The 26,034-nt window shown below is 48.3% G+C and overlaps 2 protein-coding genes, 1 long non-coding RNA gene and 1 pseudogene across 4 annotated transcripts in view; 1 reads left to right on the forward strand and 3 right to left on the reverse strand.

Annotated features, from left to right (window-relative positions):
* LOC139790612 (uncharacterized) overlaps positions 1-26,034 on the reverse strand; it is a 301,741-nt gene that overhangs the window by 125,041 nt on the left and 150,666 nt on the right. The window lies entirely within an intron of this gene.
* LOC139790553 (olfactory receptor 14C36-like) lies at positions 5,640-7,194 on the reverse strand (annotated as a pseudogene).
* LOC139790589 (zinc finger protein 3-like) lies at positions 10,753-12,424 on the reverse strand. Its single transcript, XM_071732458.1, has one exon. It carries the CDS (start codon positions 11,878-11,880, stop codon positions 11,200-11,202), a length of 681 nt encoding a protein of 226 aa, XP_071588559.1. The 5' UTR covers positions 11,881-12,424; the 3' UTR covers positions 10,753-11,199.
* Positions 23,437-25,255, forward strand: LOC139790586 (zinc finger protein 502-like). Its single transcript, XM_071732456.1, has one exon. It carries the CDS (start codon positions 23,981-23,983, stop codon positions 24,743-24,745), a length of 765 nt encoding a protein of 254 aa, XP_071588557.1. The 5' UTR covers positions 23,437-23,980; the 3' UTR covers positions 24,746-25,255.

Consider the following 26,034-nt stretch of genomic DNA (forward strand, 5'->3'; position numbering starts at 1 on the left):
CAGCATCCTCCTGAGAAAGCTGGCAGCCCACAGCTTGGACAAGCGTACTCTGCACTGGGTTAAGAATTGGCTCGAGGGCCGGGCCCAGAGAGTGGTGCTGAATGGGGGTGCTTCCAGTTGGCGGCCGGTCACCAGCGGTGTCCCCCAGGGATCAGTACTGGGCCCAGTCCTGTTCAATATCTTCATTGATGACTTGGATGAGGGAATTGAGTCCATCATCAGCAAGTTTGCTGATGACACCAAGCTGGGGAGAAGTGTTGATCAGCTGGAAGGCAGGAGGATTCTGCAGAGGGACCTGGACAGACTGGAGAGATGGGCTGACTCCAATGGGATGAGCTTCAACAAGGCCAAGTGCCGGGTCCTGCATTTTGGCCACAACAACCCCATGCAGCGCTACAGGCTGGGCACAGAGTGGTTGGAGAGCAGCCAGAGAGAGAGGGACCTGGGAGTCTGGATTGACAGGAAGATGAACATGAGCCAGCAGTGTGCCCAGGTGGCCAAGAAGGCCAATGGCATCCTGGCCTGTATCAGAAACAGCGTCACCAGCAGGTCCAAGGAGGTGATTCTGCCCCTGTACTCAGCCCTGGTAAGGCCACACCTTGAGTACTGTGTTCAGTTCTGGGCCCCTCAGTTCAAGAAGGATATTGAGGTCCTCGAACAGGTCCAAAGGAGGGCAACCAAGCTGGTGAAGGGACTCGAACACAGATCCTATGAAGAGAGGCTGAGGGAGCTGGGGCTGTTCAGCCTGAAGAAGAGGAGGCTCAGGGGAGACCTCATTGCTCTCTACAACTCCCTGAAAGGAGGATGGAGCCAGGCGGGGGTTGGGCTCTTTTCCCAGGTAACTCTCAGTAAGACAAGAGGGCATGGTCTTAAATTGTGCCGGGGGAAGTTCAGATTGGATATTAGAAAGAATTTTTTCACGGAAAGGGTGATCAGACATTGGAACGGGCTGCCCAGGGAGGTAGTGGACTCTTCGTCCCTGGAGACATTTAAAAAGAGACTGGATGTGGCACTCAGTGCCATGGTCTAGTGACTGCAGCGGTAGTTAATCAAGGGTTGGACCCGATGATCTCTGAGGTCCCTTCCAACCCAGCCTATTCTATGATTCTATGATTCTATGATTCTATGATTCTATACTGGTTTATTCTCATCTGTACTGATTTATGCTGGTTTGTACTGGTTTATTCTGGTTTGTACTGTATTTATTATATTTATCATTATATACCGCATATTATAATCTTATATATTTTAGAATTACTTATAATATTAATAATAATAGTAATGTTTATAATATGTTATATACAATACATAATGATATATAATAATAAATATATAATATATATCATATATAATTCGAAATAGATAATAGATAATACATAAAAATATACAAATATAATATATGATAAATCATATTATAATAAATCATATTATAATAATTATTTTATTATATTTTAATATTTTATATTATTATTTATTAATATTCATTATTATGTATTATTATTTATATTATTATATTTATTTTCTAAAAATATATATATTATTTTATTATTTATTCCTTATTTATTATATACTGTATACCATTATTTATTATATAGTTTAAAATAACATTATTACTTATCATTGTATATTTTCATTTATTACATATATATAGTACTATATATATAGCATATATAGTATATCTATACTATATATATTATATAGTATATGTTTATAATATATAATATATTATTATTATTAATATTGTTTTTTAGTCATTATATGTGTATTATGTATTATATTTTTATATGTTCATATTTATTACTATATAATTTAAATTATTATTATTAATTTATTATTACGTAATTTATCTCATATTTGTTATTATATATTATATGTATTATTCTATATAAATATTTATTGTTATTTGAGTTACTTATAATCATTTATTCCTATAATTTTTTATATTTATTATTATATATATCTTTCTCGTTTTTTTTAAATTATTATAATTTATTTAATAATTTTTTTAAATTTACTTATTTTTATTTTTTTTTATTTTAATTATTTATTATTTATGTAATTATTTTATGCATTTATTTATTTATTCTTTTATTTTAAGATTCTATTTACAATTATATAATTTTATTAATTTCAATCAATTTTCCTTTTTACTCTCCATTTGATTTCTCTGAATATTCCCCCCACGCCCTCATTTCCAGCTTTGGAGCCCTCAGTAGAGGGCGGTGAATCGGCATTAATTGGGCAGCACTTTAATTGGGGAACTAAAGGGGGAGGAGGGGTTTGGTCACGAGCATCACTGGGGGGAACCGGGGGGAGAGGGGCACATGGGAACAACCTCATGAGGGGCAGCTCGTACTTAGCCTATGGTTGAGGAGTGTGTTGGATTGGCCATGAAACTTTATCATGCTTTGCTTTGCTTTGTTTGCAGAGAGGAAAACTCCTGCTGTGCCCGTGTGCAGCCGTTCTCTAAGGAAAAGAGGGGGGAGCTGGTGCAAAGGAGCTGAACCATCCAGCTGCAGAGAGCAGGGGAGAAGTCTGATGGGAGGAGAAGTGATGCAAGTGCCAGGGGCCAAGGAGAGCAGTGGTGGGGTTGGGGAGGTGAGGAGCAAGGGTGTCCATCCAGGGTCAGACCTCAAGGAGCTGCTTCTCCTGCTGGTGCAGACCTCCTGAGGAGACCCTCTGGGTCATTATCACTTGGAGAATGCTGCTAGAACCTCTCCTCTGAAGTACAAATAATGAAATATTCCCTTTCAATTGAGAGTGCAAAAGTGCACATTGAAATCTTCCTCCTGATATCCACCGGGAACAAAATTAAAAACTCTAAGGAGCTCTACACGTCTTGAAGACATGAAGGAAAAAACAAAAGATGAACAGCTCCTGTGGCCTTTTGAGGCCCAGTAAATGAACTTCAGATATTGAGAGAACAAAAAAAAAAAATCTCTGATAAAGTCAAAGTCAGAAGCAAAACCCAAAATACCTTCACACACTGATGGGCCCCCCTGAGCCTGCCAGAGCCTCCCCATGGCCTCGTTAGAGCAGATCCCTGGAAGCCATGATTGCAGGAGGCAAAGGACCTGTGCTGGTGGCTGTAATGCTGAGAAAAGCCTTTGGTTTGTTGGATGCAGCAGAAAGGCCAAGCCCTGACCCCAGGCCCTGGGAAGGCAGATCCTGAGAGCCTCAAGAGAAAGTTTCCTCTCCCCAGCCTTGGTGGCCCAGGACACTGCTATGGCCAAGGGGACAATGACCTCACTCCTTGACAGAGCCCTTGGCCACCTCTCCTGCAGGCTGGCCTACACTGTCCATGCCTGCAGCTCCTTCCCTTCAGGCTGTTGTCACCCTTCCTGCTTTCCCACCTAACTCTCACCCCAGCATTTCCAGACACCTTCTATGCTTTCTCTCTGCTCTCCCTGGCTTTGCCTTGAAAACAAAACCCTGGGCTGATCCAGAACCCCTCTGGGTAAAGCTCTAACCCAAGGATACCCTCGGGGTAAAACTTCTTGTTCTTTCCCTACAGTCTGGACCTCCCAAGGTGACCTTTGTGAAGGGTTTAGACTACCAAGAGAAGTTCCATCATAAAGTCATAGAACTCTTTGGGTGTGAAGGGATGTGACAGACCACACTTGTATTTCTCATGTATTTCTCATGAAACAGATGACAATGTATTTCTCATGGTCACTCCAAAAGGACTAGCCATGCCACCTTTTTGGAAATGAATGAGGAGTCTGGTATGGACCTACAAGACATAAAGCATTCTGTGGGAGGAAAAAAAGTATGTGGTCAGTCTTTATCCTCAGCTGTCAAGGGTTTGGGAGGCAGTCACAGGCTGCAACCCAACCTGTGTCCCTATCTTAGCCCATGTACCACCTTGAGGAATGGAGGCTGCTTTGCACCTCCTGCCTCTGGTTAGAAGAGTGCTTGTGATCTGTGGTCCTGCAGGCTTCACAAACACAAAGAGTCTGGAGTTTTGCTGGGATGGGTAAAAACTCAGGGACAGAATTAAGCGTGGCGTGGTCTGAGAAGAGTGTGTGCCTCAGAGTCTGGGATGGATGCTTCTGATCCCATCCCTCTAATCAGCCTTGCTCTGGGCTAGGGATTTAGGAATGCCCCAGGACATTCCTCTTATCGCTGTTTGTTTGTCTGATTTTGTTAGGCCTGTTTTGTTTCTTTGCTAGGGAAAGAATTGCTCCTCTAAGTGATAATGTGACCCTCAGTTCTTTCACTCTGTACCAGTCAGTGCTGTCAGAGGAGCTGTCGAGCACTTTCTGGGACAGTATGGTTTCAGTCCCTCTCCACAGCAGGGCCAGGTTTGGCACTCAGGTTGGATCCAGCAGCACCTTGGCTCCTCTCTGAGAAGGAGTTGAGAAAGCAAGGGGGTGTGAGCTGTGTCTCCCTGGGTGCCCTCCCCAGGTCATGACAAGTGCCCACCAAGACCTTTCCCACGGGGCTGCTCCCACCCAGGCAGCCCCAGCCTGTGCCATGGCCCGGGTGAGTCCCCTGCAGGGGCAGACACTGGAATGTGTCCTTCTGAGATTTCTCTCCAGATGAGCTCTGCTGCTCCTTGATGCCTTCCATGGAGCAAAAAAGCCTGGGAGAGCTCCTGAGGAAAGACTCCATCCCAGAAGGCAATTGAGTCCCTCAGCATCATTGGTGTCTCCTCTTCCTCAGATCCCTGTCCCATCAGCAGGAGCCCTGCACTTCCCTTCTTCTTCAGCCTTGGTCTCCAACACAGCCATGGGAGATGTTGCTTTTGCCCTCGAGTGCTCTTGCAGGGCCAGTTACACACCCATGGCTTTCTCTGCCAGGGTTTCACTTGCCAGCCCAGAACAGCTCCCTCCAGGCTCTCCCACCTCCCCTCCCCTCTCTCCCAGCACAGCCCAGTTGCTGCTGGCCCCACACCAGTGCCCTCCCCAGGCTGCTCTGGGCAGTCCCACCACAGTCCCAGCCCCTCGGAAGGGCACAGCAGCTCCAGGGGGGCAGGGAGAGCTCAGAGCCCCATATGGGTGACCATGCATGGCAAAAGGAGCAGGAGGCACCCTGTGTCCCCTGCTCTCCTCTCCAGGAGATCCGCAGAGCTCTGCAGCCCCTCGGGGCCATCCCCTCTGCCCAGCCCAGCACAACAGCCCTGGCCCTTGTGCTCCTCAAGAGCTCTGACTGCTCCAGGCACAGAGCAGCCTTCCCAGGGCTGCTGCAGCCAGGGAGGGGCTTTCACTTCCCTTTCTTTCCTGAAACACTGACCAGAGAAATCAGAGAAAAAAAATGGTGAACAGTCATTTATTTCACTTTAATTGAGTAGAGGTCCTCCACTTACACAAAGTTTATTGATCAGAAAAGGCTGGTGCATAATAAAGCAGGAGGGATGAATAATGACATTACTTTTCCTTCCCATACATTCCTGCTGCACTTAGGATGGGTATCAGAGAAAAATAAACTGTTGAAGATTCATTTGTTTTACTTAATAAAAGCCACGACCCCACAAACATTAAGTATCTGTATGACACAATATGGGTGGAAAATGGGGAGGGGATCAATAGCAACATTTCTTTAAAATAAGAACATACAATATCGAAAAAAAAGAAAAAAAGCTAACTTGACAGCTCATGGTATACGCCTGCATCCGATCGCAGATGGAGGCAGGCAGTCTATGGCTGCTGAAAAATATCAGTCATCAGCTTCCTCAGAGAACCCTGGAGTTCCTGGTTCCTCATGCTGTAGATGAGGGAGTTCACTGCTGGAGGAACCACTGAATATAGAACTGTCACTACCAGGTTCAGGGATGGGGAGGAAATGGAGGGGGGCTTCGGGTAGGCAAAGATGCCAGTGCTGATGAACAGGGAGACCACGGCCAGGTGAGGGAGGCACATGGAAAAGGCTTTGTGCCTTCCCTGCTCAGAGGGGATCCTCAGCACAGCCCTGAAGATCTCCACATAGGACACCACGATGAAAACAAAACAGCCAAATCCAAAACAAAAACCTACAACCACAACCCAAATTTCCTTCAGGTAGGAGTGTGAGCAGGAGAGCTTGAGGATCTGGGAGATTTCTCAGAAGAACTGGTCCAGGGCATTGCCCTGGCAGAGGGGCAGGGAAAATGTATTGGCTGTGTGCAGCAGAGCAGTGAGAAACCCAGTGCCCCAGGCAGCTGCTGCCATGTGGACACAAGCTCTGCTGCCCAGGAGGGTCCCGTAGTGCAGGGGTTTGCAGATGGCCACGGAGCGGTCGTAGGACATGAGGGTCAGGAGATAAAACTCTGCTGTGATGAAGAAGACAAAGAAAAAGACCTGTGCAGCACATGCCTTGTAGGAGATGTCCGTGTTGTCCCAGAGTGAATTGGCCATGGCTTTGGGCAGAGTGGTGGAGATGGATCCCAGGTCGAGGAGGGAGAGGTTGAGGAGGAAGAAGTACATGGGGGTGTGGAGGTGGTGGTCACAGGCGATGGTGGTGATGATGAGGCCGTTGCCCAGGAGGGCAGGCAGGTAGATGCCCAGGAAGAGCCAGAAGTGCAAGAGCTGCAGCTCCCGCCTGTCTGCAAATGCCAGGAGGAGGAACTGCCTGATGGAGCTGCTGTTGGAAATCTGCTGATTCTAAAAGTCATGGGGAGCTGTTTGAGGAGGAAAAACAAAAATTCAGGACACAATTCTCTGAAAAAAGAGACCCAATTCCCATTCCAAATCTCCATCCTACACACACACACTTTTCTTCCCTAAAGCCCATGGCTACAACCCTGCTTGTTGATGTTTGTGTCTGCAGCAGGGACTCTGTTCACTGGCTGCCAAGGAGTTTTCCCAGCCCTGCAATGGGGGCTTCATGGGAATGGTGGGGACAGGGACCAATATCAGAGTAGAAATTATTCATATGCAGTCATTGGTGATGCCAAAGTCTTGCATGTTCTGTGCTCTCTGCATAAAAGAGCCCGCAAAATAGAAGGCAGTTTGAGAGGTTTGTTTTTTCTAGCTCCCCCCATCTCCTCTGGGGAGTGTTCTTGGGGATCAGAACCCCTCAGCATTGCTGGAGCACTCAGACAGAACAGAGTGAGCAAAGAGCATTGCCTGCAGCTGCATGCAGAGAAGGGGGAGCTGGGCTGTGTCTCTGCCTCTCCCTGCTGAGAGCAGAGGGACCCAGCTCAGAGCACTCAGTGTCTGACCCTTTCTCAAGGTCTCAGCACCCCGTTTCCAGCCCAGGACACACCAGGCTCATTGTGCCCCCTGGAAGGCAGCTCCCAGCTTGGACAGACAGCCCAAGGAGACAGCCCAGGGATGGAATGAGGGCATCTGATGAAGGGAGGTCAGCTCCCTGCCCAGCCTCACTCAGACTGCACTGCCCAGACTTCCCAGGGCAGAGCACAGCTGGACACCTCCTTGCCTGAAACCATCTGCATGGCAGGAGCCCCAAGAGCTGTGCCTGCAGCTGAAACTCCCGCTCCCAGCCTGACATCAACAGCAAGAGCAGCTGAGGGGGGCATGGAGAGAAGCAGAGGAAAGGCACTCAGGAAAGCCTTTCCCTCCCCCAGCCCTGCACAACCCCTCCCAGATGGTGATAATGCCTGGCAGGCACCTCCAGCCCCTGGCAGGGGGAGGTGGGCACATGGCAGCACAGATGCACTTCAGCTCTCCTGTGAGCAGATGGAGGAGGAGGTGCCCAACACCCCAGACCCCACGGGCTGGCTGAGGGCTGTGCTGTCACACAGACCCTGATGAACCTGGGAAGGTGATGCTGGATGTATCTGTAGGGTAAAGGAGGGTGAATGCACTGGCTGAGGTTACTAGCACACAGAAGGTTGATGGTGTAGGAACTGACAGAACATTATCTCACCTCCACAGATGAGGTTCCCTCCCACCTTAAAAAGACAGAGAAAAGTGGAAGTACAGCCTGAGGAAAGCCAGGTTTCCCAGCCAGAACCTGTGCCCTGACAATGATCATAAAAATCCCTTCTAAAATAATCTGGGTAGGATTTTGGATCCATGAGTAGTGGTCCCCCACAGAAACGTCACAAAACCAGAAGGACCCTGCCCTGTGCTCCCTGCCTCCTGGCAGCCACAGCTTCTGCCAGCACCAGGGAGCTCCCCAGGCAGGCTGAGAGCTGCCCCTGGCAGGCAGGCAGGCAGGCAGCAGAGTCCCTGCCCCAGCACACAGCCCCTGGCAGGCAGGACCCTGCTCTGAAGGACAGCCCTGGCCACCCCTGCCTGCACACACCCCCTCAGCCCCTGCAGCCATCCCCAGCAGAAGGCAGCCCCATGGCCTCTCCCTCTGACGCTGCTCCAGGACAGCCCTGCTCTGCCAAACCTTTTCCTCCTGCCCACCAAAATCCTCCGCAAGGATCCCAACAGCTGTGGCCCAGGCTGCCAGCTGGAGAAGGAAGACCCCCTCCAGGAAGCCCAGCTTCACTGCCCTGCAGCCAGAGACTCACCATGGCAGAGGCTGGGAAGATTTCTCTCTCCCCCAGCCCAGGCAGCTCTCAGCTCTCCTCCCAGCCCAGGCTGCCTTTCTCCTCTCTCTGCCTCCTCTCTCTGCCCTGCCCTGCTGCCTGCAGGCAGTGCCCTCAGCCCTGCTGCGCTCTGCAGAGGAGCTGCTCCTGCCCAGAGCTCTCTCTCTGCAGCACTCTCTGCTTGCCAGCAGCTCTCTCAGGATCAGGAGCCCGGCCCAGCAGCACAGGACCAGCGCCAGACTTGGCCACTTGCTCAGCTCTCTCGGGGCTCCCTCCAGCTCTCCCTGGGGCTCCCCAGGAACCCAATGGGACACACACTGAAGTCATGGCTCATGTCCCCTCCCTCCCTCCTTTCCAGCACAGCCACTTCCCCTCTAGAGACACAACCTCTGCTTCTCCCACTCTCCCACTGGACACCCAGGCAGTGCCAGGGGGAATCTCCTTTCCCTCCTCTTCCCACGCAAGCCACGGGTGACACTGGAGGTGCCAGGGCTGCTCCAACTTCAGTCAGGGCAGCTGCTCAATTGAGTGGCCAAGCACAGCCCTGGGGGGCTACAGGAAATGGCAGGGCACTCCAGCACAACCACCTGCTGCTGGCACAACAGCACAGGACTGTCACATCCCATGGCCTGACCCAGACAACAGCCAAAGGAGATTCCATCTCCCAGGCCAGAGTTTCCCTTTCAGGGAAAAGTTACCCTCTGAAGGTAAATAAAAAGTGACAGCCTCCTTAGACTTTTCAAAATACCCATTGATCAGATCAAGATGAAAGGAAACTCAAGGTCTCTTTCTCTACAGTCAAAACATCAATTCTGTTGCTCTAAAAATTGAAGTTTATTTTCAAGTAATTTTTAGGGAACACAAATCACTCACAAGTATGCATGAATATAGATATTCTAAAAGCACAAAAGTAGACACTTCAGTGTTCAGGCTGTGCAATCACAAAGGCTGATTGCTTGGATCACAAAAACCACATACTCAAATGACATCTCAACAATGCAATCCCCTCACCCCATGAGTCCAAATATCACAAGGCACGATGATATCATAAGGCAATAACATAAGGCAATGATATCATGATGGCTACAAGCTTAGCACCTTCACTCCAGCTTCTTCAGTTCAGGCAGTGGTGATATGTATGATACGCAGAGTGCTTGTTCTTCAAGCAGTGTCACCTCCAAAGCTAAGGGTTCTGTAGCAACATCCTTGGGACTTGATGTACCTCTGAATTTAGTTCTCCAAAAGCATTTCTAATTCAAGTGTTCAAGAGGTGCACTTTACAAATTGATGTCTTTTAGGACACTAAAAGGGCACCCAAAATCAGTGACTTTTTGGTGGCATTACATGCAGTAACATAATTCACTATGTAGGGTGATCACAAACTTCACAGCAGTTGAGCATAACAAAACCCAGTAAGAATGGAAAATTTACACAAATGCAGCACAATTATCGATACAAAAAGAACTTATAACTAATTTTCTCTCAGTTTTGGTCCTTCTGCAGATTTTAGCAACATTTTCATATCCCATTATCTTCTCTCATGGATAAGTTTTCATTAGTAACAACATTCCATTGCCATACACACACCTACCTATGTTAGTCAGCCAGTAAATTTCCATGAGACTCCCTTAAACTATTGCTTATACATTTCTGCTACTCCTATACTTCTGTAAAACCATTGCATATATGTTTCTTTAAGCTACTACTTCTATTTCTGTAAGTCTACTGCTTCACAAGAAATGAATCAATCAAGCAAGGAAGATGTTCTGGGGGTTTTCTTCCACATCCTTTTCACTGATCTCTCACCAAAACTCTTACAATCGTCTTGAAAAAAAATCCAAGTTGTAATTCTCTTACTTCAGGAGACAGCTGAGAGAAGCCTTACTGCAGGCTGCTCGAGGTGTCCCATCACATCACCCCTGGTGTCACAGAGGTTTCAGGAGAGCTCATGAAGCATCCCTCCTGACAGGCAAGGAGCAGTAACGCTCCTCTGAAGAGCTGTGCCAGCTCCTGGAGTCTGCAGGCATCTACAAGGTGGTGAAGGGTCTGGAGAAGAAGTGCTCTGAGGAGAGACTGAGGGAATTGGGAATGTGCAGTTGGGAGAAGATGAGGCTGAGAGGAGAGCTTCTTGCTCTCTACAACTCCCTGACAGGAGGTTGTGTTGAGGTGGGTGCTGGCCTCTTCTCTCAAGTGAACAATGAGAGGACAAGAGGACATGGCCTGAAGTTGCACCAGGGGAGGTTTAGGTCAGATCTCTCATTTCTTTTCTGAGAGAGTAGTTAGGTGTTGAAATGGTCAGTCCAGGCAGGTGGTAGAATCAACATCCCTGGAAGGATTTAAAAACCATGTAGTAGAGATGATCCTGCTCTGTTGCTGTCAGCATTGTCCTGCAGTCTGCTGCCTCCCTCTTCTACTGCTCCCTCAGCTGCACGCCCAGCCTGGTGTGCAGGAAAAGTGTCCAGGATCCCATCCTGCCACATCCCTTTAGGAGGGTGTCATAATTGGAAATACTTTCCTATTTTTTCCTTATTTGGAAAAAAGCCTTCATGACGCTGAAACAAATATTAAAAGTGAAATTTTGGATGGGACATGAAGTGGTTCCTGAGCTGACTCCATTTTGTTTTCCACAAGAAGATGAAGAAAGCATCATTGGTGTGATGGAGCTTGGAAAATGAGGGCAACTTGACCCTTCATACTTGGTGATGGCTGTGCTGGGTCAGGTAATGACAGATGAAATCTAATTTCCAGTAAAATCTCTTGTTGCACTGGGAGTTGCTTTAAAGTTTTTCACTGGTATGGAGGCGTTGATGCTTCTTCAAATGAGAGTGTCGACGGAAGCTTTTCCCACAGTGCGGACACTTGTAGGGACGTTCATCCCTATGGATCCGTAGGTGTTGGGTGAGACCTGAGCTGGATGTGAAGCTCTTCCCACAGTCAGGACACTTGTAGGGACGTTCACCCCTATGGATCCGTAAGTGTTGGGTGAGACTCGAGCTGGATGTGAAGCTCTTCCTGCACTCGGGACACTTGTAGGGACGTTCACCCCTATGGATCCGTCGGTGTCGGGTGTGGCTCGAGCTGGATGTGAAGCCTTTCCCACACTGGGGACACGTGTAGGGTTTTTCCTCAGTGTGGACATGTTGGTGACTAATCCAAGAGGTGCTGTTGTTGAAGGCTTTCCCACAGTGAGTGCAGGGATACAACTTCTCTCCTGTATGGATGCGGTGATGGCGTGATAAACTGGAACTGTGGACAAACTCCTTCCCACACTCCAGACACTTATAGGGTCTCCCTCCCGTGTGGATGCGGCGATGTTTTGATAAATGGGAACTCTGGGCAAACTCCTTCCCACACTCAGAACATTTAAAGGGTTTCTCACCCGTATGGATCCGTTGATGCTGGATCAAATGTGATCTCCTTTTAAAATCTTTCCCGCAGTCAGGGCAGGTGTAGGACATGGTGCCTGTGTGATGGTGTCACCGTTGGACCAGATCCGAGCTGTCACTAAACCGTCTCCTGCAGTCAGGACATCTCTGGGGTCTCTCACCCTGATGGATTTTCTGATGGTGGAAATGGGCTGAGCAGATCCTAAACGTTCTCCTGCATTCCTCACTGGTGTCAAACGTTTCTCCTGCATGAATTTCAATGATTTTCAAAATTACACTTATACCAAAATCTTTCCTATCCTTATGACTCCCAGAGAGTTTTTTGCCCAGATGGAGACATCCCGTGTTTCAGAAAGAAGCCATAGTATGGTGACAAAATAGGGGTTGGGCTTTTTTTGTTTTGGTGGCAGCCAAAACCTACATCAAACATACTGTAGGTGAAAATGGAATGTGACGTGGAATAGGGAGGGTAACCATAGAATTGGACACCCACTGATCATCCTTTACTTCATCTTTAGGAGCTACACTTGCAACCAAAACCCAAAGGGGCCATTGTGTGGGGCAGGGGGTGCTGTGGTTTTCAGCCACTCCTGGCTTGAGCTGTGATGGCCCAGTTGTACTGGACACTGGACACTGCAAGAGGTAATTTAGGATTCCCCATTGCTGTCTTAAAACGCTGGGATGAATCAGGGGTCTTATATCCCACCCAACCACTTCGATATGAGTTTGGGTCCCCTGTCATGGTAACAAATCCCACCATGGCCTATAGGATTCCCCTACTGCACCCACATGCAGGATGAGCTGCCATCCAGTGGGATGCGTTGGGGTCTCCTAAGGGAGTCCCCGATTGTGGCTTCTAAGCCCTGGGGTTATCAAGTCTCCTGGAAGGATTCCGGACTTGCCATCCTTATTGCTGGCTCGAGGGTGATTTGAGGGTCCCCAGTTGCAGACCCCAAACCCTTGGCGTGACTTTGGGGTGCCCTATCATATCCCTGCCCACCAGTATTTATTGGTCTCCCCACATATTATTTTGAGGAAGATAAAATCACAGCTCTTCCACTCTCTAGATGAGTTGGAGTCTTGCCAATCCCACCACCCTCACCCCAGGGATAAGTTTAGTTCCCCCCTCTCACCCATCCTCCTCCATCCCCCATCTTGTGCTGCTCACCCCCAGTTTGGGCAGTTCTGGCATAACCACCCCCCTCCCATCACCTCTCGGTACCTGCAGAGGGGACACAGCTCAAGCTGGTGGGGGGGGGGGTGATGCTCTGGCACTCACCAGTTGGGGGGTCCTGGCTGCAGGGCGGGGGGTGTGGGTGCAGTCCCAAGGTGGAGGAGCGAAACTTCCCGGGAGCTGCAGCGTGATCACGGGAAGTGCAGGGGGAGGAAGAAAAGGTGGGGAGGGGCCTCGGGGGGGAGGGACCTGACCCAAGGGGTGAGGTTGGAAGTTGGCAGGGGGGACACAGCAGGGTTGTGTCCTGGGGGGTTGGGGACATCAGGCTTGTGGCATGGGCCACATGGGAGAGGACACATCAGAACTGGGTGGTGCTGACCCAACCTCAACACAAAGCCCTCAGGCCCTGGAGATAAGAGGCTGTTAATTCACTGCTTTCAGGTGTAAACTCAGTGGGACAATGAACAACCCAGGTCAGGGTTACTGCCCTGAAGGTTCTTCCTTCATTTCCATTTCACACTCAGCTTGTTTCTGCTCATAGAAGAGAATTCATTCTAAAATAGTTTTTCTCTTCACAGAACCTTGAGTTTTCGGAGGCTGCAGACTCCAAATAAACAAGAGCAAGGGACATCAGAAGTGCTGTGTTGGGTTCTCCACAGCTCTGGAATGAGGGATCCATGTGACCATGATCTAAAGTCCAGGGCAGCTGCTCCCAGGTGGCCAACCCCAGTGTTCCACGGTATGACCACACACACCCTCCCTGTGCAGCAGGAAGTTGGACTAGATGACCTTTCAAGGTCCCTTCCTACCCAAACCATTCTATGACTGAAGTTTTGGGGGATGGCTTGGCTTCTTCCATGGCTCCCTTCCCCAGTGGGTCGCATCCTACCAGGCAATGTTCCCACACCTGGGAGCTCCTCCTTTTCCACTTGCCATGACCATCACCTTCCCAGAGTAGCCATCGTTATCATCAATCAACACATAATAAAACAACAAACTGTCCTTGTAGCTTAACATCAAAGCATAGCACTGAAAATGCTAAGACAACACCAACAAAATGTCCAAGGACAAAAGACTTAGTCCTAACCTTGCTATTGATTATTGCCACACATATACATGCAAGTCTCCACCCCCCCAGTGTAAGTGCCCTCAGCTATCTTATCAAGACAAGAGGAGCAGGTATCAGGCACACTGCAGGCAAACTGCAGCCCAAGAGACCTGGCTTAGCCACACCCCCCCTGGTGTTCAGCAGTAATTAACTTGCCCAGGGGGCGAGGTTGGAAGTAGGAAGGGGGGGAAAACCAGGGTTGTGTCCTGGGGGGGTTGGGGACATCAGGCTTGTGGCATGGGCAGGGGGAGGGGACACATCACAGCTGGGTGGTGCTGACCCAACCTCAACACAAAGCCCACAGGCCCTGGAGATAAGAGGCTGTTAATTCACTGCTTTCAGGTGTAAACTCAGGGGGACAATGACCAACTCAGTGGGTACTGCCCTGAGGGTTCTGCCCTGAGGGTTCTTTCTTATCCTTCACTTCCACTTCACACTCATCTTGTTTCTGATCCTGGGTAGAATTAACTCTAAAATATATATTTTCTGTTCAGAGCACCTCAAGTTTTTGGAGGATTCAGACTCAAACTAAACCAGAGCAAGGGAGATCAGAAGTGCTGTGCTGGGTTCTCTCCTGCTCTGGAAAGAGCAATACATGTGACCATGGGCTAAAATCCAGGGAAGATGCTTTGACACTGCCAAGCCCAGTGTTCCACAGTATGATCACCAGGAGTCTCCCTGTATGGACTAAATGACTTTCAAGGTCCCTTCCAACCCAAATCATTCTATGACTGAAGTTTTGGGGCATGGCTTGGCTTCTTCCATGGCTGACTTCCCCAGTGTGTTCAGTCTTACCAGGCAATGTTCCCACACCTGGGACATCCTCCTCTACTTACCATGACTGTCACCTTCCCAAAGGAGCCATCATAATCATTGTTAATATTAGATCATTATTATTATGATGCTATTAAGACATTGCCTCATTGCAACCCTCAGGGATTCATTCATTCCCCCCTTTCCCCTCCAACAGATTCTCCAGTGATTCAAAAACTTTCTAAACTGCAAGGCTTGTCAAAAGGTATGTGAGCTTTGGGAATGATCACCTGACACCCCCTTCATCATTTCCAAGGGTTACACATTTTATCACAGAATCATCCCTGGAACTGCTCAAGGCCAGGTTGGAAGAGGCTTAAAGCATCCTGTTCAAGTGGGAGATGTCCCTGCCCGTGCAGAGGGTTGGAGCTAGATAATCTTTCATGTCCCCTAAACCCAAACCATTCTGTGATTCATGGTTCTACAAGAACAAAATTGAAGGTTATGGGATGTGTAAAATACCCCCATGAGTCTCATGAGGGGGATTTGTTGTTGAAAGAAAAGGGTTAACAGCCACAAAAGTTATTCCAAGCTTAAAAACCTGAAGGGCTGGTGTAAAGGGGGTGGGGAGGAGGGAATGGGAGGACACACTTCCTGACCTGATCACAAAACAAAGACCTCAGGAGCCTGGAAATAAGAAGCTGTTGAATCAGTGCTTTCAGGTGTAAATCAGGAGGACAATGACCAAGGCAGCCTTTACTGCCCTGAAGGTTCTTCTGTGTCTTTGATCTGCACAGCAAACACTAAATTCTTCTCCAGAGGCCCTTCAGGCTTTGGGGAAATGTCTCCTGGCACCTTGTCTGGGAAGATCTTAATAAACCAAATATCTCTGCTCTGGGTGGGGATTGGTTTTTGAACAGAGAGTGAAGAACCTGTATTTTGGGATCTTGAGGAACACTGAGGAAATATTTCGTCTGAATCTGCGGCGACTGAGTTTGAATTTGATCTGGATATAAAAGGTGCTTAATTTAACACCTTTTAAGGGGTTAAATTTGTGAAGCACAACCAATTAAGGGGAAGCACAACCCCCCCTGTAACATATGTTGATGAATTTGTATTCCTAACCAGTAAAAGTCAGGAAAAGAATTAAACTGAGTAAGAAGTGAATAGGGAGCTAGGCAAAGCAGTTGAGACATGTAAATTTCCACTGAAACAGGAAATACAAGGAGACTAACTTCTGTCTCATAGATATTTAAAAGTGCAGGTCCTGTTCTTAAAACAAGACATTGCCAAGGCTAACAAAGGAATGTGAACATCTGCACAAGAAGAACATAAAGATGTCACAACCAGCAGATAAGAGGAAAGTTATGGCTAGGGTCTGATATCTCCTTGTAACAATATAATGAAGTCAGCAAAATCAAGAAAGGTAAAAAGTTCAAGCCTGAGGAAGACCTCTTACTTCATCCAAAGACCCCCTGACGACCCCCGGATATCTCCCCAAAAGAAGACTCCGCCCGGACTCCACTTATCATGAATATTATAATGGCATGATGTAATCCCTAAGAATATGTATGTGAACCCACCTCCTTTTGAATATTCATAGAATTGTAATCAATAAAAGGTAATTCCAGAGTTTTAGGGGTTGCTTGTGTGATTGGAGCGGAAACTCCCCCTGCACCCAGCGCTTTTTTGCTTATTGCAATTTCAACTTTATTAATCAATTTCAATTTTATTAATTAAATTAAACCATTAACAGAATATTGAGTCTCGGTCATTTTTAACAAGAAAATACTCAATAAAATTTTACAAATGTACAACGGAGCAATCCCTCATGGCTGTTGGAGTGCAAAGGGTTGGAGAATGCTTTGGGTGCTTTGTGGTTGGGACCCCTTCCCCAAAGCCCCCTTTGTCCCACCCTGAGGTGGGCATGAGACAGCTTCCAGCACAGTGACTGGAGAGGTAGGAGATAGAGCTGATGGAGAAGAGAGAGACTGAGCTGTCCTGATAGCCATGACTCCAGCTGTTCAGCTGAAACCCTTGGCTCTGCAGACCATTCTCCAGCTCTAACTATAAACATCGAGTCCTATCAGTCCTAGAAGCAGACACTGACTGAGAAACTTGCTGTTCATTTCAGCAAGTGCAGCTACTTAGGAGGGACCTAGCTGAAAGCAAAAATACAAGACAGAAAACTACTTTTATCCTGGCCCAAACCAGGACTTTCCACCCCTTATTCCATAGCATTTTTGTATGCTCCAGTCATTACTATCTCTTATCCCTAAATACACCTATACAGAAATTATTACTAATTCTCTCTACTAAAACCCACTGAGTTAATTTAGGTTATGATTGCAGATGTTCATCTATTGTAGCAGACTCTTAAAGCAAGAAATGATTGCAGCAGTTCATGTTCATGGTCCGCAGGTTTCAGATTGCAGATGTTAATTTGAGGAGGTTACTGGATGCCAGTTGATGAAACCAGTTCTGGTTTGATCACCACAACATTATCCTGAAAAACACTCACAGAACACTGTTAGTTTATGCAACAATGCCCCTCCCCACCCTGATAAAGAAAGGAGGGAGAATAAGGGAGAGAGACTTGGGTTGGAAACTGAACTACACAGCTTCAATGAAACAGTAATGAGAAAATTAAAAATTACTAAATATACACAAATATACAGAAAAATGGTTCCATGTTCCTCACCCCTTATCCCCAGTAACTCTCATGTCACCACCAAGGCTCAAGGGCAGCCCTGGGAAAGTCCAGGCTGGAATCCTGGGGTCAGCAGGCCTGTTTTTATCCCAGATCAGTTGTAGGGGTGATGGTGGGGTGATCATTGCCATCTTGGGTTCCTCCCTCTTTGTCCTTCAGTTTAAAGCCTTTTTAAAGCAGTTTAAAGAAGGAGCTGCAGGCATGGACAGTGTAGGGCAGCCTGCAGGAGAGGTGGCCAAGGGCTCTGGAAGGCTGAAAGGCCCAGCAGGACCAAGGGCTTTGTCACCTCAGACATGGCAGCTGCCTCAACCACCATGGTGTACCGGGAGTCATTTTGTCCTGATGCTCTGGACTTCCTTTCCCCTTCTTGGGGAGGTCAAGACATGTCAGAATTTTCATTACTCATCTTCATACTGTACTGTCTGTAGGTAGAGTCCTGACCTACAAGTGAGGGATGGGCTCTGCCTTTTCATCGACTGGAGGTCAGAGTTTGTCCTCAATGCTGCATTAATAAATAAATAATGAAAAATCCTTGCTTTCAGAGCCACCTATACAGAATTTTTGCCTCCCTGCAATCATGGCCTCCAGTGATCTGCTCTAACAAGGCCATGGGGAGGCTCTGGCAGCAATGGTCCTCAGCGGGGCCAATCAATGCTTCAAGGTACTTTCAGGTTCCATTCTGACTTCTGGAGCAGTTTGTTCATTCATCTCTCAGCACCTGAGGATCATGGACTCAGCACCAAGCACACCCTGGGGCTCAGTGAAATACAGAGAGCACTAAAGGGCCATGGCTCTCCATGGGATATTCTTCACATCTTCAAGACTTGTACAGCTAATTGGAGAGGTTTTCCCACTGCACTTAAGGAGGAACATTTCATACTGTGATTAATGAAAACTGATTCTGGGGGTTTTTTTGGTTTCTTGTTGTGTTCTCATTTAATATTTTAACAGATCATCTCACAATTTTCGGTTTACATAAAAGGTGAAAGAAGTTCCCTGTGGTCTGACACTGTGTGGACAACTTCTCACCTCCCATCCCCACCATTCCTACTCAATGCAGCAGTCCAGGTGATAGGCACCTGGATGAATAAAGAGTAGGAGAAGGGGACAATTGGAGAGGAATGGGAATGGCCTTTGTCTGGACAGTCTGTGTCTGGAAAGGTGACTTTAGAAATGGTCACTGTTTCAGCACCACCAGGCAGAAGGTTCTGTTGAGGCTCTGCACTTGGTTTGCTCCTTGACCCTTCTTGGGGTTGTTGGGATGTGTTGTGCATTTTTCCTACAGTTTTTATTGTTCATCTTCACACCTCACTTCCCCCAGAACTGTGAGCCCTTGCTTGCACACCCTTCTCCCCCAAGTACTGGTATGTCACATTCAGGCTCCTCTCCAGTGACCCCACTTTCACCCCTGGCCCCCTTCATACCTAGTGTAAAGCTCTGCTAATTAGCCCTGATATCTCCTGTCCTAAGCCCCTTTCACCTCTGTGGGACAAGCTCTTCCCATCCCTTGTTAGGAAGCCTGGCCTCCTGTAAATCCAGCCTTGGTCAGAAGAACTGATCCCTGGAGAAGTAAGGAGGAGGGTCAGCAGAACTGTCACCTTGGAGGTTTGGCAGGCAAATTTTGGCCCCTTTCAGAGCCTGGGTGAGAGAATCCCTTGGGAGGCAGTCCTGAAGGGTAATGGATTTCAGGAAGTCTGGACACTGCTGAAGAAGAAACTCTTGAAAGTGAAGGATCAGATGGCCCCATATGCTGTAAGATGAACTGGTGGGGAAAGATGCCCAGCCTGGCTGAATAGAGAGATCTGGTAAAAACTCATCTAGAAAAGGAGAGTTTGTGGCCTTTGGAAAAAGGAGCAAGACACTCAGGGAGACTCAGGGAGGCTACAGAGGGAAAAAATTACAATGGCCAAACACAGTGTGAAATTAACCTCTCTGCTGCCTTTAAAGAACATAATCAATGTTTCTGTGAACACATTAGCAACAAAAGGAGAGTGAAGGAGAATCTTCATCCTTTATTGGATGCCAGGAAGAAACAGAAACCAAGGGTAAGGAGAAGGCTGAGGTATTTAATGCCTTCTTTGTCCCAGGCTTCAGCAGTAGGAGCAGTTGTTCCTGGGTACCCAGTCCCCTGTGCTGGCAGACAGGGACAGGGAGCAGAATGGAGCCCCCATGATCCAAGGGGAGATGGTCGGCGACCTGTCAGCTTGATCTTGACAGGCCTGTCAGCTTGACCACTGCCAGGGAAGGGGATGGAGCAGATGGTCTGAGTGCCATTACACAGCATGTGCAGGACAGCCAGGAGATGGGGGCCAGATGGGTTTATGAAAGGCAGGGACTGCTTGACCAACCTGATCTCCTTCTGTGACAAGGTGACCATTGATTGAATGATGGAAAGGTGGAGGATGTTGACTACCTTGACATTTATAAAGACTTCAGCAGCATTGTCCAGAAAATCCTTCTGGAGGAACTGGCTACATCTGGCCTAGAGCAGTGGCCTCTTCAGTGGGTCAAACCCTGGCTGATGTCTGGGCCCAAAGGGTTGTGCTGAGTGGAGCTCAGTCCAGCTGGTGGCTGCTCACCAGTGGTGTTCCCCAGGGTGCTGGGACTGCTCTGCTTCAGTCTCTTTATCAATGATCTGGACAAGGGGGTGAGGGCACCCTCAGGCAGTTTGCAGATGACACCAAGCTGGGTGGGAGTGTGGATCTGCCAGAGACTAGAAAAGTTCTAGAGAGGGATCTGGATAGGCTGGGTCGATGGACTGAGGTGAACTGTTTGAGGTCTAAGCATCTTCCCTGGATTTTAGCCCATGGTCACACGTATCGCTCTTTCCGGAGCAGGAGAGAACCCAGCACAGCACTTCTGATCTCCCTTGCTCTGGTTTAGTTGGAGTCTAAAGCCTCCAAAAACTTGAGGTGCTCTGAACAGAAAAAATATATTTTAGCGTTAATTTTTCCCAGGATCAGAAACAAGATGAGCCTGAAGTGGAAGTGAAGGATAAGAAGGAACCCTCAGGGCAGTACCCACTGAGTTGGTCATTGTCCCCCTGAGTTTACACCTGAAAGCAGTGAATTAACAGCCTCTTATCTCCAGGGCCTGTGGGCTTTGTGTTGAGGTTGGGTCAGCACCACCCAGCTGTGATGTGTCCCCTCCCCCTGCCCATGCCACAAGCCTGATGTCCCCAACCCCCCCAGGACACAACCCTGGTTTCCCCCCCCCTTCCAACTTCCAACCTCCCCCCCTGGGTAAGTTAATTACTGCTGAACACCAGGGGGGGTGTGGCTAAGCCAGGTCTCTTGGGCTGCAGTTTGCCTGCAGTGTGCCTGATACCTGCTCCTCTTGTCTTGATAAGATAGCTGGAGGGCACTTACACTGGGGGGGTGGAGACTTGCATGTATATGTGTGGCAATAATCAATGGCAAGGTTAGGACTAAGTCTTTTGTCCTTGGACATTTTGTTGGTGTTGTCTTAGCATTTTCAGTGCTATGCTTTGATGTTAAGCTACAAGGACAGTTTGTTTGTTTTATTATGTGTTGATTGATGATTAAGATGGCTACTCTGGGAAGGTGATGGTCATGGCAAGTGGAGAAGGAGGAGCTCCCAGGTGTGGGAACATTGCCTGGTAGGATGCGACCCACTGGGGAAGGGAGCCATGGAAGAAGCCAAGCCATCCCCCAAAACTTCAGTCATAGAATGGTTTGGGTAGGAAGGAACCTTGAAAGGTGTCCTGGTTTGGGCCAGGATAAAGGGGATTTTCTGTCTTGTACTTTTGCTTTTAGCTAAGTCTCTTGTAAATAGTTGCACTTGCTGAAATTAACAGCAAGTTTCTCAGACAGTGTGTGTTTCTAGGACTGATAACACTTGATGTTTATAGTTACTTCTAGAGACTGTTGTGCAGAGCCAAGGACACTGTTCAGCTCTGAGGAAAACATAAAGAGGTCCCACCTGCATCCCTCCTTTGGGGAGGAACGGACAAGATAGATGCCAGAATTGACCAAACAGAGTATTCCATCCCATATACGTCATCCTCAGTATAAATTTGAGGGATCACGAGGGCCAATCCAGATTTCCAGCTTCCGGCTGCCTGCCCTTCCTGCCTTTCCTGCCTCCCTTCCTTCACTCAGCATCCTGGAAGGATCCCGTCCGTTTTGCCTGCCTGTGGTCCTGATCCGTGCCAGCCCTTATCTCTGTGTTCCTGCCTGCAGTTCCCGACTGCTGCTGACCCCAGGAGTCCAGCCTGGACTTTCCCAGGGCTGCCCTGCAGCCTCGGTGGTGACGTGAGAGTTATTGGGGGGAAGGGGGGAGGAATGTGGTATCCCTTTTCTTGTATATTTGTATATATTTAGTAATTTTTCCTATTTTTCATTACTGTTTCATTAAAGTTGTGTAGTTTAGTTTCCAACCCATAAGTCTCTCTCCCTTATTCTCTCTCCTTTCTTATCAGGGAGGAGAGAGAGATTAATAGAGAGCGTCTGTTACTCGGTTTAATTGCCGGGCCAGTGTTAAGCCGTGACAAAAGGTCATCTAGTCCAACTTCCTGCTGTACAGGGAGGGTGTGTGTGGTCATACTGTGGAACACTGGGGTTGGCCATGTGGGAGCAGCTGCCCTAGACTTTAGATCATGGTCACATGGATCCCTCATTCCAGAGCTGTGGAGAACCCAACACAGCACTTCTGATGTCCCTTGCTCTTGTTTAGTTGGAGTCTGCAGCCTCCGAAAACTCAAGGTTCTGTGAAGAGAAAAACTATTTTAGAATGAATTCTCTTCTATGAGCAGAAACAAGCTGAGTGTGAAATGGAAATGAAGGAAGAACCTTCAGGGCAGTAACCCTGACCTGGATTGGTCATTGTCCCCCTGAGTTTACACCTGAAAGCAGTGAATTAACAGCCTCTTATCTCCAGGGCCTGAGGGCTTTGTGTTGAGGTTAGGTCAGCACCACCCAGCTCTGATGTGTCCCCTCCCCCTGCCCATGCCACAAGCCTGATGTCCCCAACCCCCCAGGACACAACCCTGGTTTCCCCCCCTGCCAACTTAAAACCTCGTCCTCCCCTGGTCAGGTCCCTTCCCCCCGAGGCCCCTCCCCACCTTTTCTTCCTCCCCCTGCTGCTTGCCATGATCGCGCTGCAGCTCCCGGGAAGTTTCGCTCCTCCACCTTGGGACTGCACCCACACCCCCCACCCTGCAGCTGGGACCCCCCAACTGGTGAGTGCCAGAGCATCGCCCCCCCACCCCCACCAGCTTGAGCTGTGTCCCCTCTGCAGGTAGAGAGAGGTGATGGGAAGTTATGGGAGGGGAGTGGTTATTCCAGTACAGCCCAAATTGGGGGTGAGCAGCACAAGATGGGGGAGGAAGGGGGATGGGTGAGAGGGGGGAACTAAACTTATCCCTGGTGTGAGGGTGGTGGGATTGGCAACACTCCAACTCATCTAGAGGGTGGAAGAGCTGTGATTTTATCTCCCTCAAAATAATATGCGGGGAGACCAATAAATACTGGTGGGCAGGGATGTGATAGGGGACCCCAAAGTCATGCCAAGGGTTTGGGGTCTGCAACTGGGGACCCTCAAATCACCCTCGAGCCAGGGATAAGGATGGCAAGTCCGGAATCCTTCCAGGGGACTTGATAACCCCAGGGCTTAGAAGCCACAATCGGGGACTCCCTTAGGAGACCCCAACGCATCCCACTGGATGGCAGCTCATCCTGCATGTGGGTGCAGTAGGGGAATCCTATAGGCCATGGTGGGATTTGTTACCATGACAGGGGACCCAAACTCATATCGAAGTGGTTGGGTGGGATATAAGACCCCTGATTCATCCCAGCAGTTTAAGACACCAATGGGGGAGTCCTAAATTACCTCTTCCAGTGTCCAGTGTCCAGTGTCCAGTACAATTGGGCCATCACAGCTCAAGCCAGGAGTGGCTGAAAACCACAGCACCCCCTGCCCCACACAATGGCCCCTTTGGGTTTTGGTTGCAAGTGTAGCTCCTAAAGATGAAGTAAAGGATGATCAGTGGGTGTCCAATTCTATGGTTACCCTCCCTATTCCACCTCGCATTCCATTTTCACCTACAGTATGTTTGATGTAGGTTTTGGCTGCCACCAAAACGAAAAAAGCCCAACCCCTATTTTGTCACCATACTATGGCTTCTTTCTGAAACACGGGATGTCTCCATCTGGGCAAAAACCTCACTGAGTGTCATAAGGATAGGAAAGATTTTGGTATAAGTGTAATTTTGAAAATCATTGAAATTCATGCAGGAGAAACGTTTGACACCAGTGAGGAATGCAGGAGAAAGTTTAGGATCTGCTCAGCCCATTTCCACCATCAGAAAATCCATTAGGGTGAGAGACCCCAGAGGTGTCCTGACTGCAGGAGACGGTTTAGCGACATCTCGGATCTGGTCCAACGGTGACACCATCACACAGGCACCATGTCCTACACCTGCCCTGACTGCGGGAAAGATTTTAAAAGGAGATCACATTTGATCCAGCATCAACGGATCCATACGGGTGAGAAACCCTTTAAATGTTCTGAGTGTGGGAAGGAGTTTGCCCAGAGTTCCCATTTATCTCAGCATCGCTGCACCCACATGGGAAGGAGACCCTATAAGTGTCTGGAGTGTGGGAAGGAGTTTTCCAAGAGTTCCAATTTATTACGCCATCACCGCATCCATACAGGAGAGAAGTTGTATCCCTGCACTCACTGTGGGAAAGCCTTCAACAACAGCACCTCTTGGATTAATCACCAACATGTCCACACTGAGGAAAAGCCCTACACGTGTCCCCAGTGTGGGAAGGGCTTCACATCCAGCTCGAGTCTCACCCGACACCGAGGGATCCATAGGGGTGAACGTCCCTACAAGTGTCCTGAGTGCGGGAAGAGCTTCACAGCCAGCTCGAGTCTCACCCAACACTTACGGATCCATAGGGGTGAACGTCCCTACAAGTGTCCTGAGTGCGGAAAAAGCTTCACAGCCCGCTCGAGTCTCACCCGACACCTACGGATCCATAGGGGTGAACGTCCCTACAAGTGTCCTGACTGTGGGAAAAGCTTCACAGTCAGCTCGAGTCTCACCCGGCACCTACGGATCCATACAGGTGAACGTCCCTACAAGTGTCCTGAGTGTTGGAAGAGCTTCAGGCAAAGCCACGCTTTGAAGAACCATCAACGCCTCCATACCAGTGAAAAACTTTAAAGCAACTCCCAGTGCAACAAGAGATTTTACTGGAAATTAGATTTCATCTGTCATTACCTGACCCAGCACAGCCATCACCAAGTATGAAGGGTCAAGTTGCCCTCATTTTCCAAGCTCCATCACACCAATGATGCTTTCTTCATCTTCTTGTGGAAAACAAAATGGAGTCAGCTCAGGAACCACTTCATGTCCCATCCAAAATTTCACTTTTAATATTTGTTTCAGCGTCATGAAGGCTTTTTTCCAAATAAGGAAAAAATAGGAAAGTATTTCCAATTATGACACCCTCCTAAAGGGATGTGGCAGGATGGGATCCTGGACACTTTTCCTGCACACCAGGCTGGGCGTGCAGCTGAGGGAGCAGTAGAAGAGGGAGGCAGCAGACTGCAGGACAATGCTGACAGCAACAGAGCAGGATCATCTCTACTACATGGTTTTTAAATCCTTCCAGGGATGTTGATTCTACCACCTGCCTGGACTGACCATTTCAACACCTAACTACTCTCTCAGAAAAGAAATGAGAGATCTGACCTAAACCTCCCCTGGTGCAACTTCAGGCCATGTCCTCTTGTCCTCTCATTGTTCACTTGAGAGAAGAGGCCAGCACCCACCTCAACACAACCTCCTGTCAGGGAGTTGTAGAGAGCAAGAAGCTCTCCTCTCAGCCTCATCTTCTCCCAACTGCACATTCCCAATTCCCTCAGTCTCTCCTCAGAGCACTTCTTCTCCAGACCCTTCACCACCTTGTAGATGCCTGCAGACTCCAGGAGCTGGCACAGCTCTTCAGAGGAGCGTTACTGCTCCTTGCCTGTCAGGAGGGATGCTTCATGAGCTCTCCTGAAACCTCTGTGACACCAGGGGTGATGTGATGGGACACCTCGAGCAGCCTGCAGTAAGGCTTCTCTCAGCTGTCTCCTGAAGTAAGAGAATTACAACTTGGATTTTTTTTCAAGACGATTGAAAGTGTTGGTGAGAGATCAGTGAAAAGGATGTGGAAGAAAACCCCCAGAACATCTTCCTTGCTTGATTGATTCATTTCTTGTGAAGCAGTAGACTTATAGAAATAGAAGTAGTAGTTTAAAGAAACATATATGCAATGGTTTTACAGAAGTAGAAGTACAGAAGTTGTAGAAAAGTATAAGCAATATTTTAAGGGAGTCTCATGGAAATTTACTAGCTGAATAACATAGGTAGGTGTGTGTATGGCAATGATACATGTGATAATGGAATGTAATTACTATGGAAAACTAATCCATGAGAGAAGATAATGGGATAAATAACTGTTGCTG

This window comes from Heliangelus exortis, assembly GCF_036169615.1.
Source record: "Heliangelus exortis chromosome W unlocalized genomic scaffold, bHelExo1.hap1 SUPER_W_unloc_2, whole genome shotgun sequence".
NCBI classification, from domain to species: Eukaryota; Metazoa; Chordata; class Aves; order Apodiformes; family Trochilidae; genus Heliangelus; species Heliangelus exortis.

What these genes read in the sequence shown, in the direction of transcription:
- LOC139790586 (XM_071732456.1), top strand. Translation starts at nt 23,981, where the DNA reads ATGTCCTACACCTGCCCTGACTGCGGGAAAGATTTTAAAAGGAGATCA.
- LOC139790589 (XM_071732458.1), bottom strand. Translation starts at nt 11,880, where the DNA reads ATGTCCTACACCTGCCCTGACTGCGGGAAAGATTTTAAAAGGAGATCA.